Here is a 17,339-nt window from a genome sequence, read left to right on the forward strand (position 1 = left end):
AACTGAGACTTGGTTTCCTCACTTACAAAATGCACCAACATAGCTAAAGTGTCCATCATGAACAAATTAGCACATAGAGCAATGTGGAGGGAACTGAAAACATAGTTTTGAATAAAAAAGTGATCAGCAGAATGAGAAACTTAGCAATGCCATTCACGTAAAATCAAAAAACTGCATGCAACATATAACACCCACACAACCTATAGAAATCCAATGTATTATAATGATTGCCCAAGAGAGGAAGAGAACCAGGCAAGTTGGAAGGTTAAAAAGGAATAGACGACAAAGACAAGAGGGGCCCGAATGAATAAATGAACCATAAATAGATAGGTAGATGCTAACATGGGAATAATAATGCTTCCCTACCTTCCTCACAAGGTTACTCTGAGGATCTGGTGAGATTATACATAGGAAAGCAAAGTTAACTTACTGTTTCCATTACGATCTCCACATTGAACAAATGAGTTGAACGGAGATAAAAATTCTCCATTGCTCTTCAGCAGGAAGCCATCACCAGGGCAGGGCCCAGGAAACCCTTCCCTGACATCAGAGTCTGCCAGTAAGATGACATCAGAGCTCTTCATGAAGGAGGGCAGGCTCTCCCTCACTTCTGGAGACACCGATCGATGGCACAGGCAGAAGCATCAGAAGCTTCTTCCCATGGATCCTTTGCAAATGGCCCACTCGGGCCCTCGGAAGAAGAGGCCCAGGCAGATGGGTGCCTCAATGGTCTCTCCTCCGCATGACATCAAGTTTCGGGATTTGGTTCTCTATATTTTGGAGAAGAAAATGGGAACCACCCGCAGAGCCTTCCTCATGGAGCTGGCGCGAAGGAAAGGATTCAGGGTTGAAAATGAGCTCAGGTAGGACATCACTGATTTCATTTTGTGAATGGGCAGGGTTTTTGTGAATAGCTTCTTTGGAACCCAAAGAACCTGTGTCTTCTTCCACATATAGAAGAAGTGCTACTTCTCCTGGGAAAATAGGTTTGAAATCAAAGAACACATTCAAGCCAGCTAATTAAAGGAAATAAGATATATAACTGATACAATTATATTGAAACTAGTTGGCACCAAAAGATAAGGTGGTTTCTTATTTTTCTGTTCTTTTGTTTTTGCCTTTCACCATTATGAGGTGAGGTATCCAGGGATGATAACAGAAATATAATTGGAAAATTTAATGCAGAAACCACTCAGTTTTGTTCCTGACCAAACTGAACAAAACGCTATTGAGTTCAATCAAAAAATTCAGCTACTCAGGGCACCTGGGTGGCTCAGTAGGTTGAGCGTCTGACTCTTGGTTTCAGCTCAGGTTGTGATCTCATGGTTTGTGGGTTCAAGCTCCACATGGGGCTCCGCACTGACAGTGAAGAACCTGATTAGGATTCTCTTCTCTCTCTCTCTCTCTCTCTCTCTCTCTCTCTCCCTCTCTGCCCCTCCTCTGCTTGTGCTCTCTCTCTCTCTCAAAATAAACAAACTTAAAAATTTTTTTAGCTACTCTGAGGCAGAAATAATGGTTTGGTTCTTTGACAATTAAGCTAAATATCTGGCTGTGGTGAGGTGACCAGTGTCTGTGATGGGCTAGGATGAGTGACTGCAGCTGGCTCTCCATAGGCACCCAAATGTGACCTTGATCATGCTTTTCTGAAGAGCCGTCCCAGCGGGGTTCACGGAGCTAGGGGTTCTGGTTAAAGGTTCAAGGACAGCTCAGTCCAGGGCTGCTAGACATGGGGCCAAGTGATGAGGTCAGAGCTCAGACAAAAGGGCAACTCTTTGGGTCATCTACACTTGTTTGCTCACAATCCCATTCATTGCAGCAATTAGCCTTGTGGTTCATCTAACCGGTCTCCACTGGATGGAAGAGAAGACAAAACAAAATCCAGAAACAAATGGTATTAAAACCTTGAAATAAGTAGCTCCAAACAGAACGGCCACGGGGCTTGCAGTGGCTGAAGAATGACCAGGACAGTTGGCTGGCCTTGTTTGTCCAAGGATGAGATTGACCACAACTTTCCTGGGAAAAACCGTGAGAATTCTAAGTGAAAATAAATGTTTTACTTTAAAAATAGTCTTTGATATTTAAAAATAAAACTGACAAGCATTTCCTGCTGAAGAAATGCCAGCTTCATATTGCTAGAGAAACACAAGACAAAAGTCAGTAATAAGATATGGTAATTTCCAAAATACTCATAATTCATATGAAGAGTCAATGTCACAGAAACATTTTATTTTATTTTATTTTATTTTTTACTAAAATGCCCTATTCAGAAATTCCTGAGTCTCCCATGATCTCTCTCCCATCTGATTTCTCTTTACATGAACTCCTTTCCCCCTCTCTGCCTCTTTTTTTTTCTTTTTAGCCCCCTATCTCGTTTGGGATGTTAAGCTCCAAATCTCAACATTCCTTCCATGAAATTGTAGATTTCATCTAACTGTTAAGTCTACCCAATCTTACGGACTTACATAAAATGTTGGAACTGGGGGAAGAAAAGATGACATAGTTAAAGAGGGCAAACCCCGGAAATTAAAAACAAAAAAAGGAAATTGGAAAGCAGAAATGAAAAGCCTTTGCAAATATGGAACTGATTTTTGTGGTAAAGAAATTTGACAAGGGCCAGGCAGGAAGGCGACAGCCAGATGGTCAAGGTACCACTTACATAGAAAGCTCTCTCGGTGGAAACGGCCATACTTCCAGCAAGGGCTGACTAGTCATGGACACAGCTACGAATACAGACATGGTGGCTCGGGCAGGTAGTTGGGAAGACACAGGAGGCAGGTTTCTTCTTTTGGCAACAGAGCCAGAGAGGCAGTTCTGTGCCCCCAGATGCTTGCTGCCAAGGACCAAGCCCGGCTGCTCAGGCAACAGAGGAAACTGTGCAGGGTGAGCTAACTGCTGCCAGGCATGTGATGGCGAAGCTACCAGGCTGACAGCCCAGAAGACACGTTAAATGCAAACGTGTTCTATGGACAAAAATAAACCACAGGAAGTAGAAGTCCTAGCTCTCAAACGGAATTTCTGTACAGAGATACATAGACTGTAATTGGGAGAGACAGTAGAAATTATGGCCGGGGAACATCTCTAGATAAGAAATCTAGAGAGCTCCAGTTCTGGCTCTGACCCTTTCCAGCCACGTGGTGGGGAGCAAGACCCCCTCTCTCCTCTCTGCCCTTGGTTTCCTGAAAAATAGTCTGTTCTATCTGAGGTAAGCACCAAAAGTGAGGATGGATGTCAATGTGCTTTGGTGAAACAAAACAGTTATACAGATGTGAAGTGTGATTGTTCTCTTGTTAATTGGCTGGATCCATTGACAGTAAAACCCTAAGGACAGGAATTGAACTAGGTCAAATGATATAAACAAAGAGAACAAAGACAGGAAGGAAAACCATCAAAATGTTGTGATTATTTTGTGAGGAAGGGTATAGTAGGAAGGAATTATGGTTGCTTTTATTTTCTGTGTTTTCCAAATTTTTTATGGTAAGCGTATATTTTAAAAATAAAGTTAGTTTCTTTACGAAAGGATACTTCTCATTAGTGAAGCCTATCCTTTCTCTTTCTAGTACATAAGATTCAAAGAAAGAGAAGATGTGTGTGTGTGTGTGTGTGTGTGTGTGTATTATATATATTATATATATAGGGAGCAATCTCCATAGTTTCTAGCACATTCTTTGGCTGCCAGGAGGATTACATTCGAGGAAACATCTGATTCCTACTTTACCTGGACCTGAACACATAGCTTAGAAATGGTGTGCCTCAATCCATTGGACTATCTGGAGCTATTTCATTCCCGAGCATACGTGCACTGTATCCTTATATTTGGAATGAGTTCCACTAATGTTATATCTTATATTAATGTTAAATTTCAGAAAACATGCTATTCAACAACCATACGAAGCTGGGTCTTAAAATAGAAATCAGGGGAGATGTCAAGTCATTGGACACATTTTGCACATTCATGAAAAAGATACTGAGTTTTATTCCACAGTCAATATCCTAAATTTTAGAGCAACTTCATAATCCTTACATTATTTAGGATGAGCCAGAGAAGGATGAGAATCCAGTGCTTGTCATGTTCTTATTTCACTCCCTGGTTCTAATACTTTGAGCTGTTTTAAAACTCTGTCTTCGACCCTCCTCCGTGAACTCATTAGTTAAGCTTACTATGTCTTGACCTAAATCACTGATGTTGAAGAAGAAAGGGCTGTGGCTAAGGAGGGTCGCTTTCCGGGGTGACACCACCCAGTAGTTTAACACTTGCTCAGTTCCGCTGTTGGAGCAGTAGAAACCCACCGGATGGCACTTTTGTCCTGCTTAAACATCTTAATTTGTCCACAAGGGTATCTTTGGGAAGTATTGTCCGTTGAAAGCAAGATATACCCCAACCTTGAATCCCTCCTCCCTACACCTCTCTGCATCCAAGACCCCTGGAAACCTTTCTAGAGGACAGAACTTCCTCCCCAGAACATGGGTGGGATCAATGGTGAAGGATTGGTCCCAGCTCTGCCACTTGGCTTTACATCTTATCCAATTACTCCTCCCTGGCTCCATAAGGACAAGGGCATCTTAGGGGCCATCCTGTAGCTCATTCTCAGAACTTTGACAGTTTTCTTATACACAGTAGTTTCAAGAAATATTTGCTCAGGGGCACCTGGCTGGCTCAGTGGGTTAAGCATCTGTCTTTGGCTCAGGTCACGATCTCACGGCTCGTGAGTTCGAGCCCCACATCAGGTTCTGCGCTGACAGCTCGGAGCCTGGAGCCCATTTCGGATTCTGCGTCTTCCTCTCCCTCTGCCCCTCCCCTGCTCGTGCCCTGTCTCTCTCTCAAAGATAAATAACAAAAACATTAAAAAAGAATATTTACTCAAAGAATAATTTGACGAATATAAAACCAGACAAAGGAACTTGTGATTACCAAGATTAATTGTTGTAATTAAATTATTTTTCCATGAGGCACCAGTATTACTTTTGTAATCAGCAAAATAATAAAAACTTTATAAATTCAAGGACATGCATTGTAAGCTCCAGCCCTTCTCTGGTCCAGATTACCTCATGTTTCAAAATCTGTGGATTTTAAATTCATGTTCATAATTTCATTTAAGGTGGGACCAAAAAAAAAACAAACCCAAAAACAAAAAAACAAAACAAGGCAAGACCCCTTCAGTCTTAAGTATATCAGGGCTGGAAATAGAAACCTATCTACTGGTGATAGTATGAGTGTGGAACAAAACCAAATAAAACTGCCTCGATTTTTCTGTTTCAGGGATTCTGAAACAGATCAGTTGCTAAGGGAAATTGGCAGGAGGGTTTTAAATGGTATTTAGCTCAGTTTAACTGTAAATTACTATTTAAAGTCATTGTGTATAAGATAGGTCCTACATCAGATGGGAAGAATTGGGAATGACCTCTCTGGGGAAAGAAAACAATTTTAAAGACAAAGATAAAAGCAGGTGACCATCCGTGAAGACTGTGGAAGTCAGAGTGGGGGTCAGTCTGTCTCCAGGCAAAGAAGGAGGGCCACCTCTTTCTTCATGAAGCATTTTTCTAATTATACTCAGAGGCAAGACCAACTAGGAAAAGAAAGACAGGAGCAGTGAGGAGGTAGATACCAGAAAAAAAAAATCAGAACCAAAATTTGTGAGTGAATGTCATAACTCAGGGCTTTCTGAACATCTGAGGGTAACACTCATGATTCTTATAATCATGTATGTTTTACCACATATGTTACTATATACTTAATGTGTTTCTTCTAATTGCCCCTAAGATGAATTGTTAAAAATAATTTAGCCTTGGGGTGCCTGGGTGGCTCAGTCGGTCAAGTGTCCGACTTTGGCTCGGGTCATGATCTCACGGTTTGTGGGTTCGAGCCCCGCATCGGGCTCCATGCTGACAGCTCAGAGCCTGGAGCCGGCTTCCAATTCTGTGTCTCCCTTGCTCTCTGCCCCTCCCCCACTCACGCTCTGCCTCTCTCAAAAAAAAAAAAAAAACATTGAAAAAAATTTTTAAGTAGTAATAATTTAGCCTTGTCCTAAGGAACAACATAAAAACCATGAAACTCATAAAAAACATGAGTCTGATATGCATAAATTTAAACATGTAGATATAAACACATATGCCTTTTCAGTGTTCAGTTGTGTACCCGCTAAAATTCTCTCACGTACCTTCAGAGCAACGAGTACCATGCTGGGAAACCCCGGTACCATGGAGCCCAGAGTCCAGTGTGCGGGAAAGAGAGATTTTCTCTCCAGCACCATCTCTCAAAATGCGGTTCTCAGGCTGTGAGGTCGTCTTAGAATGTGGTGGCCCCCAAGGAGAGGCAGGGACGATTTTCCCTTTGCTTGCATCTGAGAGGGCTTGTGACTGCTTCAACATAGTGTCACCGCGTGACTTTTGATGCTGGGTCATAAAGGGCCCTGGGGCTTCTGCCGCTCCCTGGATCTGCTAAACAACCTCATGTAAGGAGTTTGAGTCCCTGCCGAGAGGGGCCACGCGAGGGTGCTCGGGCTGATAGATGCGGCCCAGCCCACCTCCCCGCCATCCTCACCCGCGTGCCAGATGCACCGAGCCACAAGGAGCATCACGCCTCCACCGGCACCATACCCAACAGCTGCCTGAATTCTGAATCCTTGACCCCAAATTGTGAGTTATAGTCAAATCGCTGCCTTTCTTAAAGCCTCAAACTTTGGCATAGTTGGTTATGCACCAATGACTAACCGGAGCTGACTAGGCCAGAATTACCAAGGGAGCACATTCCCGGGCTCTGGGTAAGATTTACTGAATCTGAATCTCTGCTCATAAGGCCCAGGCATCTGAATTTTAACCCCGCTTCTTGGATGTCTCTGGTGGACACGAGTTCAGTTCCTTTAGAGCTATGGATAATTAATTCATGAATTCATTCCACCAATGGTCTATCTATTGACTGTTCCCTGTGGCAAGCTGAGGGACAAATCCTAGTTCAGAATTGTTATAATTGGTTCAAGCCCTCCCAAACCTAGTCCAAGGCATTAGTGATTGGCCCTGGCTAAGGAACTAGGTGTACTTAAAGAACTGAATTCATGGACATTTCAGGAACAGCCATCTCAGCAGAACCTTGGAGTCTTTGGAAGGGGCTGGGGGTCACTGCCCGAGGCTTCCGTCACTTTTATTTGTTTATTTTAAATTTATTTATTTTGACGGAGAGAGCACGGGCAGGGGAGGGGCAGAGAGGGAGAGAGAGGATCCCAAGCAGCCTCTGCATTGCCAGCTCAGAGTCTGACGTGGGGCTAGAACTCACGAACCACAAGATCATGACCTGAGCCGAAACCAAGAGTTAGTCGCTTAACCGACTGAGCCACCCAGGTGCTCCCTCCTGTCACCTTTTAGTATGTGAAGAAAGCCCAGGACTCTGGGACCCAGACAGGTACCACCTCAGCCCCAGTGCCAGGTTTTGGCCTTGAAAATGACATTCATGTGTATTTTTTCCCCCTTCAGTAGAATGTGATGATAGAGGGTTCATGACAGAAAATGGGAAAATATAGAAAAAAAAAACCTTGAACAGCACCTCACTCAGGGGTCTAACCACAGTCTAGTGGAACGTTAAGAGATTGCTTGAGTCATGCACAGCTGGGTTTGAATCCTGGTTTCACGGAACCTCCACAAGCCTTGGTTTTCTCATCTGAAGTTTTATATCGCCCACCTCGTAAGACTCTTGTGAGGATTAAGTAAGAATATACACGTGTGTGTGTGTGTGTGTGTGTGTTTATTTTTTCTAACGGTCTGGAGTATTTCTCTCCAGTCTTTTCTTGGGCATATGCCTGTACATTATATTCTTTGTGGATCCTTACCCAGCACTCCTCCCTCCGCGTCCCCGGGCATGCTGGCTGTCTCTGGTAGAGGCAGGGCCGTGTCCAGAGACATCCCTGGTGAAGAGACAGTGGTGGTGCAGCAGGGATGGTCAGGGTGGATGGTGAGGGGCCCGAACTTGGAAGGTGAGCCCTGGGGCTCCACCTCAGCGTATCCGCCTCTCTGTGAGGTTTAGGAAAACTCAGAGCTCAGAGAGCCTGCCAGCCTCCCCGTGGCTTCTCCATGTTGTTGTGTAGCTATGGCAACTGTTCTTTCAGATTTTCTGGGACAGTTCTGCGTGTCTTGCAGTCTCACTGTGGTCCATATGCCGTTGGACGAAAGGCACCAAACACAAATTCTGTGCAGCAGCAGGGACAGTGTGGCCAATAGGAACTGGCCTACAGAAAGTGTTATTGCCTCTCTGTTTCTGCCCTTTGGAGGGAATCAGGGTTTTTTATTATGATGCCACCCTTCCAGATGTTATTCCTTCTGTGAAAAGGACTCTCTACAGCCATGGAAAAAGCACGAAGTCACAGAGGGGTCGTTCAGTCTAGTCCTGCACACGGGCTTTGGATTAAAATAGAACAAAACAAGGATCTATCTAATCCTGCTCCACCAATCATCAGCTGGGTGAATTTTTCATGTCCCCAAGGTCTCTTCTCATCTTAGATGGGGGCGAAATTACCTACCTCACAGCATTGTTGACAATTAAATGAGGGAATGCAGGAAATGTGCCTGCCACAGTGTCTGGCCAGTAATATTCCAATATTATTAATATTTCCAATATAGGCATACTCCGAGCAGAGAGAAAATTGCTCTACCAGCAAATGGACAAAGAGCTGCCACAGCACAGCACTGAGAAATTGTCAGCAGAACACAGGGGAGGCAGTGGCTCTCCCAGGAGCACTGATGCCACAGGCTCAGAACTGACAGTGAACAAACACAGTCAGAGACGGTGAATGGTCTGCGAAGGGCGCGTGACAAGCCCAACACAGGAAGCACATTGTAGTCCAGAGCCAGGTGGCCACGAGGAGTCTATCGGCCGAACTCAGGCAACACAAGAAGACGGGGAATGTAGACCGGGCCAGAACAGACAGTATTCTCTAGACAGTGTTCCTTAAGTGATTTATGGCGAAGGACCAGTTTTCAAAAAATTCACCGCAGATCAATGTTTTTATCAACAAACAAAAAACAAACAAACAACGAACAATAAGCTACTGTGATGGTGTTGAACTACCATTAAAGTTTCTAAATGCTGACTTTCGATTTCTGTGCTTACCTTGTGGGAACCAGTGACAAGCAGTCCCCAACTCTGAGTAGCTCTGTGTGAGTGGCTGAAGAGGTCCCATTTGATTGTGTGCGTGTGTGTGCTCTATTGTTGTTGTTGTTGTTGTTTTGTTTGCTGATTGCTTAATGAGCAGGGGTTGGAAGTTTAAATCAGTCTTTTTCCATAGGATGTTTGACCTGTCATTTGCAAATATGCTTATATTAACTCTGTAAGAAATGCATGTGGTTCTCATCCAATAGTGTGAGCTCACACATTACCACATGGCCCCAAGGAAAGCAATAGTGGGGGTGGGATGATAGGAGAGTGGATGGTGAGGGGCTTGAATTTGGAAGTTGAGCCCCAGGGCTCCTCCTCAGCATACCCTTCTCCCCTTGAAGTTTAGACAGAGCCTTAATAATAATAATAAAAATAAATATTATACTACAATTAATAATAATATAATAATGAAGTTTCCCTCCAAAGGGCAGAAATCTAGATGGAATAACACTTCCTTTGTAGCTCTATTAATCCTTTTGTTGTCTTCTTAAAGTCTTCACATAAATGCTCTTGCAAGAAGCTTGTTATAAAGAATTTTTGGAATGATGTGGACCTAGAATCGGGATGCAGAAAGTTGCCTTCTCCCAACTCTTGTCAGATGTGGTTTCACCACGACATACTTCTGCTTGGCCCGCTGCACATCCTGCCATCCAGATGGTCTCAGCTCTGGCCCCCAGCCCCCAGCCCTCTCCCCACGCCAGACTTAGATTCCAACTGTCAACTGGACATTTTCACTTGGACCTCTGGCCATCCTTCAAATGCAGCATGCCTGAAATAAATTTCATTTCCACTGTCCCCCAAAGAGGCGCAACTTCTGAAATCCCTATTTCTACCCAAAGCACTCTTACTTTCCTGTATAAATACGGGAGGATAATAGTTGACTCTGTTCTCCACTTCAGCCCTTGCAGGTGAACTAAAGCCAGAGGTCCCTCTTCTGTCTCTTTTGCCTTCCTTCCTGGTGCTACAGGAGCCAAACTGGGTGAGAATTATCCAGCTCCCAACCCTCCCACCCATCACCCTCCCCTCCAAACCATTGTGTGGACCAGATTAGTTTTTTTTTAAAGGGGGACAATTTATTATTGTTTAAATTTTTTTGTAATATATGAAATTTATCGTCAAATTGGTTTCCATACAACACCCAGTGCTCATCCCAACAGGTGCCCTCCTCAATACTCATCACCCACCCTCTCCTCCCTCCCACCCCCCATCCAGATTAGTTTTTTTTATTTATTATTATTTTTTTAACTTTCTATAATAATCTGTATTTTTTCAATATATGAAGTTTATTGTCAAATTGGTTTCCAAGATTAGTTTTTTTAAATAACATAGTGATGCTATCACTGTGTCCTGCTCACGAAAGCTTTCACTGGTTCCACAACCCCAGAAAATAAGATCCAACCTCCGAAATGAGGCTTCTAAGACCTTCTGTAACCTGGTTGCCCCAACCGACCCAGCCACATCGACAACTACTTCCCAACATAAACTCTTCACTCTGATCCAGGCCATTCCCCTACTTTTCTTCTGGCCTCTGAACCTTTTCTTCCAGGAGGGCCCTAGGTTCTGCCATCTAGGTTCCTATCCCTCCCCATCCATCAGTGGACACAAACCCCTCCTTCCACAAAGCCAGCCAGCCTCTCCCAGCTCACACCGGCTCACACCAGCTCTTTTCCTTCTCTGCACACCACTTGCAAATCTTGTCCATGCTTTATGCCTTGTCATAACATATCGTTAACCATCTGTCTCACATAAGATACTAATGTCCACAAACTTCCCTTTCCTTCTTTGGAAACTCCAACTTCTTACCACTGTCACCACTGCCACCACAAGGAACCTGGGCTGTGAATACAACAGTCAACAAAAAAATACCCAATGCTTCTAAGAGTCAATCAAAAAAGGAGAAGGAGTAAGAGGAAGTCAAGGAAGAGAAGTAGGAAAGAGAAAAGAATTCTATTTTTCTCTTGGATGCCCAAATATGCATCTTGCTATCTCCCAGATTCATAGATTATTTGAACTGAAAGAGCCTGAAAACACATTGGTTCCAAGGATATGATGCTGACCGTGAAGACTTATTAAAAACTAGAAATAACCTACTTGACCCAAAAAAAGACAATCAGAAAGGATGAAGACCATTGACTAGCTGTGTGGCCTTCAGAATGTCACTTAAACTCTGTTCTTCAGTTTCCTCGTTTTTGAAGTATGAATAACATAACACGTGCCTGAGGAACTTAGTATCAAATGAGATGATGGGCGTAAGATACTTGGATGGTGCCGAAGCATGGTTAAGTGCTCAGTGATTATTAGGCGAAAGCTTCCTGCCTACCCTCTGTCACAAGATTGTGCTTTGAAAAAACATGTAATACTTCCCCAAAGCCGGTCACCATCTATTAATGGGCTGTGAGATCAATTTAATGAGATGTTAGAAGCATATCTACATGTATCTATGTTTTTATTTTAGGTCATAATATAAAACGTATTTCTAACTGTGGGTCATAGACAGTTTGAACGACACTGGACTGAAGTCCTCTACAAAGAAATACGAAATGGCATACCGAAGCCTCATGTGGAATGCTTGGTGCTACTTTAAGAAAAATTTCATCTTCTGTCATCTCTGGACTTTGGTTTTCCATTGACACCACAATTCTGTTCATGATTTCTTAATTTTTCTTGTGTCTGACATGTAACATCGACCACTGTGGCTACACTAATTAATGTAGAATTCCCTTCCCTGGAGGCCTAAATCTTCTGTGCCTATGGTCAGGTCTAGTATGCATCTTTCTTCGTCGGATGGGATGTTCTGAACACCTCAAGGTAAGAGGAGAGCCCTTCTCCTTTTGAAATCCCCCTCAGCTGATAGCTTTTTCTTGCATTCTGCAGTGATTCCGTCACGCACATTGTCGCGGAAAACAACTCTGGCTCAGACGTCCTAGAGTGGCTGCAGGTACAGAATGTAAAAGCCAGCTCACAGCTAGAGCTCCTGGACATCTCCTGGCTGATAGAATCCATGGGAGCAGGAGAACCAGTAGAGGTGACAGGAAAACACCAGCTTGTGAGTGTTACGGTTGATCCTCTTTGCCCTTTTCTCGACGATTAGGAACATGGGCTATAGAATCAACAGACCCGAGCTTAACCCCCAGGCGGTCTGCCTTCTCCCTGTGGGACCTTGGGAAAGTCACTCGGGTTTTCTGAGCTTCAGTTTCCTCCTCTACGATATAAGACAGCAAAAGAAACTACCTCACAAGATGGTTAGGGAATTAGAGTAACATACGTGTAAAGCGCTTACCACAGAGCCTGATCCATGACAGGCAGCTGATAAATGGTAGCTGCTTTTATGAACAACACTATGCACGAATATTTCAAAATGTGGAAGCCTTGATGTTCTGGTAACCAGAGAAGTAGAGGCTTCCTATTTTTTTTTTCTGACTGTCATCATTCATAAAGAAAAACTGATGAAAATTAATCTCTTAATTCCAAGTCCTTCACCATTAATGCTAGAACCCGCGGGAAGAAGGTTCAGACCATGAGTACATGAGTTTGTGGAAAAGGAAAATGGTACTTAATTGATGGTTCTTTGCACGTTTGTTTTTCTCATTGCAAAAATAACACATGTTGGGGCGCCTGGGTTGGCTCGGTCGGTTAAGCCTCCAGCTCTTGATTTCGGCTCAGGTCATGATCTCACAGTTCGTGGGATGGAGCCCCGTGTCGGGCTGTGCACTGACAGTATAGCACTTTCTTGGGATCCTCTCTCTCCCTCTCTCTGCCCCTCCCCAGCTCAAAACAAACAAATAAACTTTAAAAAAATACAATACATGTAAACCGTAGCAAATGCAAATATTAGAGATGCGTGTAACATAAAATCTGACTCTCCTATAATTTTATCCTCTCCAGGGACAATTGCCATCAAACTGCCTCCAATTTTTCTCCTTCATAATATCTATGATTATGACTATTGATTGCTATTAAAAACGGATGCTTCCGCATTTGTTTAGGTGAGAAGAGATTATTCAGCTAGCCCCAACCCAGAGCTCCAGGAGACTCCGCCACTTGTTGTAAAAAAGATCCCTCTGTATGCATGTCAGAGAAGAACCACTTTAAACAACTTTAACCACATATTCACGGTAAGGGGCTCTACAACAACCCCTAGAGCAAATGAAGGGCTTGCAGCGTCTTTCCATGGATCTGCAAATTCTTTTTTTTTTTTTTTTTTTTAACGTTTATTCATTTTAGAGACAGAGAGAGACAGAGCATGAATGGGGGAAGGTCAGAGGGAGAGGGAGACACAGCATCTGAAACAGGCTCCAGGCTCTGAGCTGTCAGCACAGAGCCCGACGCGGGGCTCGAACTCACGGATCGCGAGATCGTGACCTGAGCCGAAGTCGGTCGCCCAACCGACTGAGCCACCCAGGCGCCCCCATGGATCTGCAAATTCAATTGTGTAATTTTCTGAATATCTAGGAAAATTGCCCCCCACGTTCACTCACTCCCCCCGCCCCCGGCCTGATCTCTGGTTCTTATTTCAGTCCAGAATGGATCCACTTCTGTTGTAGACACGGACAAATACAATCAGAAACATATTTATACTGTTTAGAGATGGTAAATTACTATTTGATGAGAATTGTCACTTTGGGGCACAACACTTGTCAAAGGCAAATATTTGGAAAGACCAAATACTGTAATTAGTCCAAAACATAGTAAGAGCAAGTTACAAAGAAACAGCACTAATGCATAAACAGCCTTTGCTGGGTAACCAGGCCACTGAGAGACAGCAGGCCTGGATTCTCACCTCTCTGATCTTAACTAGCTCGGGCGAGTCAGTTCCTCTCTCTGAGCCTCGGTTCCCTCACCCATTCAACTAGAAATTAGCCAGATTGTCTCCAAAGCCCCACCCAGGCCTGAAGTTCGGCAGTTGCGTTTCAAATGACCCTCCCAGGTCCACAGCTGCTGGTTCTCCAGCCTAGAGAAAGTAGTCAGGTTGTTAAAACATGTGGTAGGGTATCAACTACAAAACTTCTCATTTCGAGACTTCCAGCCCCACATCTGCCGGGAAGAACAGGAAACTGCAGTACTGGGCACGGAAGCATGATGCCACACAGCGGTAGCTACTTCCTCCTCTGCTAGAAATGCAAATGCACCCTACCTGAAACAGCCCGCCTTGGGTCCGTGTCCTGTGATCACGCCCCTCTGTTGCCATGTTAAGTGCTGACTGTGTTTTACATACAAGCCGAGAGATGAAGGCGCCCAGTGATCCAGGCAGAACCCTGGACGCACGCTGGTGGGGAAGCCTGCAAGGAAAGAGGGCGGGGTCATGCTGAGCAATGACGAGTGGGGGTGCAGTGAGCATGCGATCAGGTTTTGGTTGACTCGCTCCTGAATATCTAATGGCAGCAAACTCAAAGTCTCCTTACGAAGCACTCTGTGACCCGTCTTTTCAGTTCAGCTCCTCTCATAGCAAGGGAGGGGTGCAAAGACATGGGAGACCGCATCCCACCCTTCGAGGAGACTGTCAGGAGGTATTTCAACACTCACGAAGTGCAACAGGTGTTTGCAAGTGACTACTAGCTCAGGGGCTGGGGACAGGCCGTGTTTGGCTCACCTGGTTTTGTTCTTCAGGACGCCTTCGAGGTGCTGGCGGAAAACTATGAGTTTAAAGAAAATGAAATCTCCTCTGCGACATTTATGAGAGCAGCTTCTGTGCTTAAATCTCTGCCATTCACAATCATCAGTATGAAGGACACAGAAGGAATTCCCTGCCTGGGGGACAAAGTGAAGTGTGTCATAGAGGTAAGGGTGAAATGTGATTTGTCCTGCTTCCTAATAGGAGGCAGGAGGGGGAAGGGAATGCAGGTAATATACAGATGTGAGATAGACAGACAGACAGATAGATAGATGTCATATCATGTCTATGGAAGGGGCAGGGAGACGGGAGAGAGAGAATCTCAAGCAGGCTCCGCACTACCAGTGCAGAGCCCGACGCGGGGCTCCGTCCCACAAACCGTGAGATCGTGATCTGAGCTGAAATCGAGAGTCGGATGCTTAACAGACGGAGCCACGCCAAGTGCCCCTAACAATTTTTTCAACTGTCCGTGCAGGAAATTATTGAAGATGGAGAAAGTTCTGAAGTTAAAGCTGTGTTAAATGATGAACGATATCAGTCCTTCAAAGTAAGTAATTTTACAGGCGTTGGCTGAAAATGGTTTTTCAGTTAACCCCATTACTTAATGTAGGTGGTTTGTCAGCTTGGGCTGCCGTAACAAAATGCCACAGACTGGGTGAGTTAAACAACAAATATTTATTTTCTTACAGTTCTGGAGACTGGAAGTTCGAGATCAGGGTGCCAGCACGGTCGGGTTGTGGTTAGGGCTCTCTTCCTGACACCTTTTCAATGTGCCTTCACATGACTCAGAGAGAGAGAGAGCAACTCCCATGGTGCCTCTCCTTAGTAAGGCACAAACCCCATCATGAGGGCCCTACAGTCATGACCTCATCTAAACCTAATTCCCTCCAAAAGCCTCATCTCCAACACCATCACAGTGGGGGTTAGGGCTTCAACATATGAGTGGAAGGGGGCACGATGAGTCCATAATAGTGGTCTAGGAAGCAGATGCCAAAATAAATACGGGTGCACGAGCGTATTGCCATGCTGTGGTGAGATCTTCTAGGATCTTCTAGGATCTGTCACTCATGGGCACAAATAGCACGGGGACACTGGGAGCATGGGACAAAACAAACCTGCTCTTAAGGACCAAACCTGTGTTGGAAGCTCCCCACCGTGTCCTTCTCTACTTCGAAGCAGGGCTTGGTTCCCCCCCCAGTGTTCCCCACCTTGGAGTTCAGGGTGGCAGAGATTTCTGCCCGTCCCTTTGGTTCCGGAGTGATGCAAAGGCCTAAAAGCTGGTTGTGGGCAGGAGCCCAGGCTTGGAGTGCAGACAGCCTGGATTTGAGTTTGGGCTGTGCCGCTTACCAGCTGAGTGACGGCAGAGAATTCATACAACCTACATGAGCATCCCTCTTAAAACCGCAGCGCATGAGTGTGCGTAAGGGACCCCCGGCCAAGGGGAGTGCCTGGTAGGGAAAGCTGTGGTCACACGTGGACGGAACAGGCAAAGGGCGGTCAGATTACACGGAAGCCTATGCAGATGCCAGCCACTGTAATACCATAGGTCAGGAAAGGACCCCCCGAAACAAAAAGCTCTGTAAAAAGTTACCATCACTCACCCACTTGTCATACGCAGGAGAAACTGGGTCAGAAGCATGCTTACACTGTTTTCCTAATCCCTTGACCTTGAAAAGTGTCACTTCATTGTCATAACGGTCACGTCAGAAACTAAAGGCATGCCTTTCCCTGTTTCAGCTCTTTACTTCTGTGTTTGGAGTGGGATTGAAGACATCTGAGAAATGGTTCAGGATGGGTTTCCGAACTCTGAGTAAAATAAAGTCAGACAAAACCCTGAAGTTCACACAAATGCAGAAAGCAGGTAAATTGTCTCTCCTACGGATCTCCTGATGTTGCCATGGGCTGGCCAGGTTGCGGTAGGGCTCGGAGTTAGCTGAACTTCAAGTCCAGTCTCAGTGAGCTGGGTACCTTGTTCGTCCTCTTTTTTGCACTATGGTTAAAAGCACAAGCTTTTGGAATCAGACAGACTTGGATCCAAATCCTGGCTCCAACATTCTGTGGCTGCAAGATCTCGGGCAAGCTTGTTCAAGTCTTGGAGCCTAAGTCACTTCATCTCTAAAAGGGAGGTAACACTGGTAGTTAATGAGGAATAAATCAAATAACGTAGGCAAAGTCCTTAGCACCTTGCGTGGCATAAGCAAAGACGCTTTGCATAGCGGCTGTTGTCATTCCTGCATCCAGATGTCAAACAGGGTTGTGCTGTTGATCTACTTCTTACTGAACTGGCTGTAGATGTTTGGGTCCTGACTGTCTCCTGTGGGTGAAAGGAGGAGTGGAGGAGTCATGCGCACGAAAGAGACACGAAGGTTGAGGAGTCAAAAATATTTCAACGAACTAGAGTCATTGCTGGAATAAATGTGGATCTGCGTTAGAAACTGTCAGATACCAGGAAATAGAAGGGAAAGCATGAAAATCTAGACACAGGGCTGACCTACCCGCTCATGACCGACCAGCCGGAGAAGAGAACACTGTGTTGAGAGAGGCAGCTGACAGCCCGGCAGGACCTCCCGCAGGTTGAAGGCGGTGGCT

General features: G+C 44.9%; 1 protein-coding gene across 2 annotated transcripts in view; it reads left to right on the top strand.

Moving 5' to 3' along the window:
• Positions 1-589: 589 nt before the first annotated feature.
• The window catches only part of DNTT (DNA nucleotidylexotransferase), a 30,837-nt gene continuing 14,087 nt past the window's right edge, over positions 590-17,339 (top strand). The window contains exons 1-6 of one of the 2 annotated variants that reach the window (XM_019813622.3): positions 590-863; positions 12,014-12,185; positions 13,126-13,254; positions 14,747-14,917; positions 15,226-15,297; positions 16,488-16,611. In XM_019813622.3, the coding sequence (XP_019669181.3) occupies positions 661-863; positions 12,014-12,185; positions 13,126-13,254; positions 14,747-14,917; positions 15,226-15,297; positions 16,488-16,611 (871 nt within the window). In that variant the 5' untranslated portion in view covers positions 590-660. The remainder of the gene's footprint in view (positions 864-12,013; positions 12,186-13,125; positions 13,255-14,746; positions 14,918-15,225; positions 15,298-16,487; positions 16,612-17,339) is intronic. The other variant, XM_019813623.3, reaches the window with a different exon arrangement.

The sequence above is a fragment of the Felis catus genome, chromosome D2 (genome assembly GCF_018350175.1).
Source record: "Felis catus isolate Fca126 chromosome D2, F.catus_Fca126_mat1.0, whole genome shotgun sequence".
NCBI classification, from domain to species: domain Eukaryota; kingdom Metazoa; phylum Chordata; class Mammalia; order Carnivora; family Felidae; genus Felis; species Felis catus.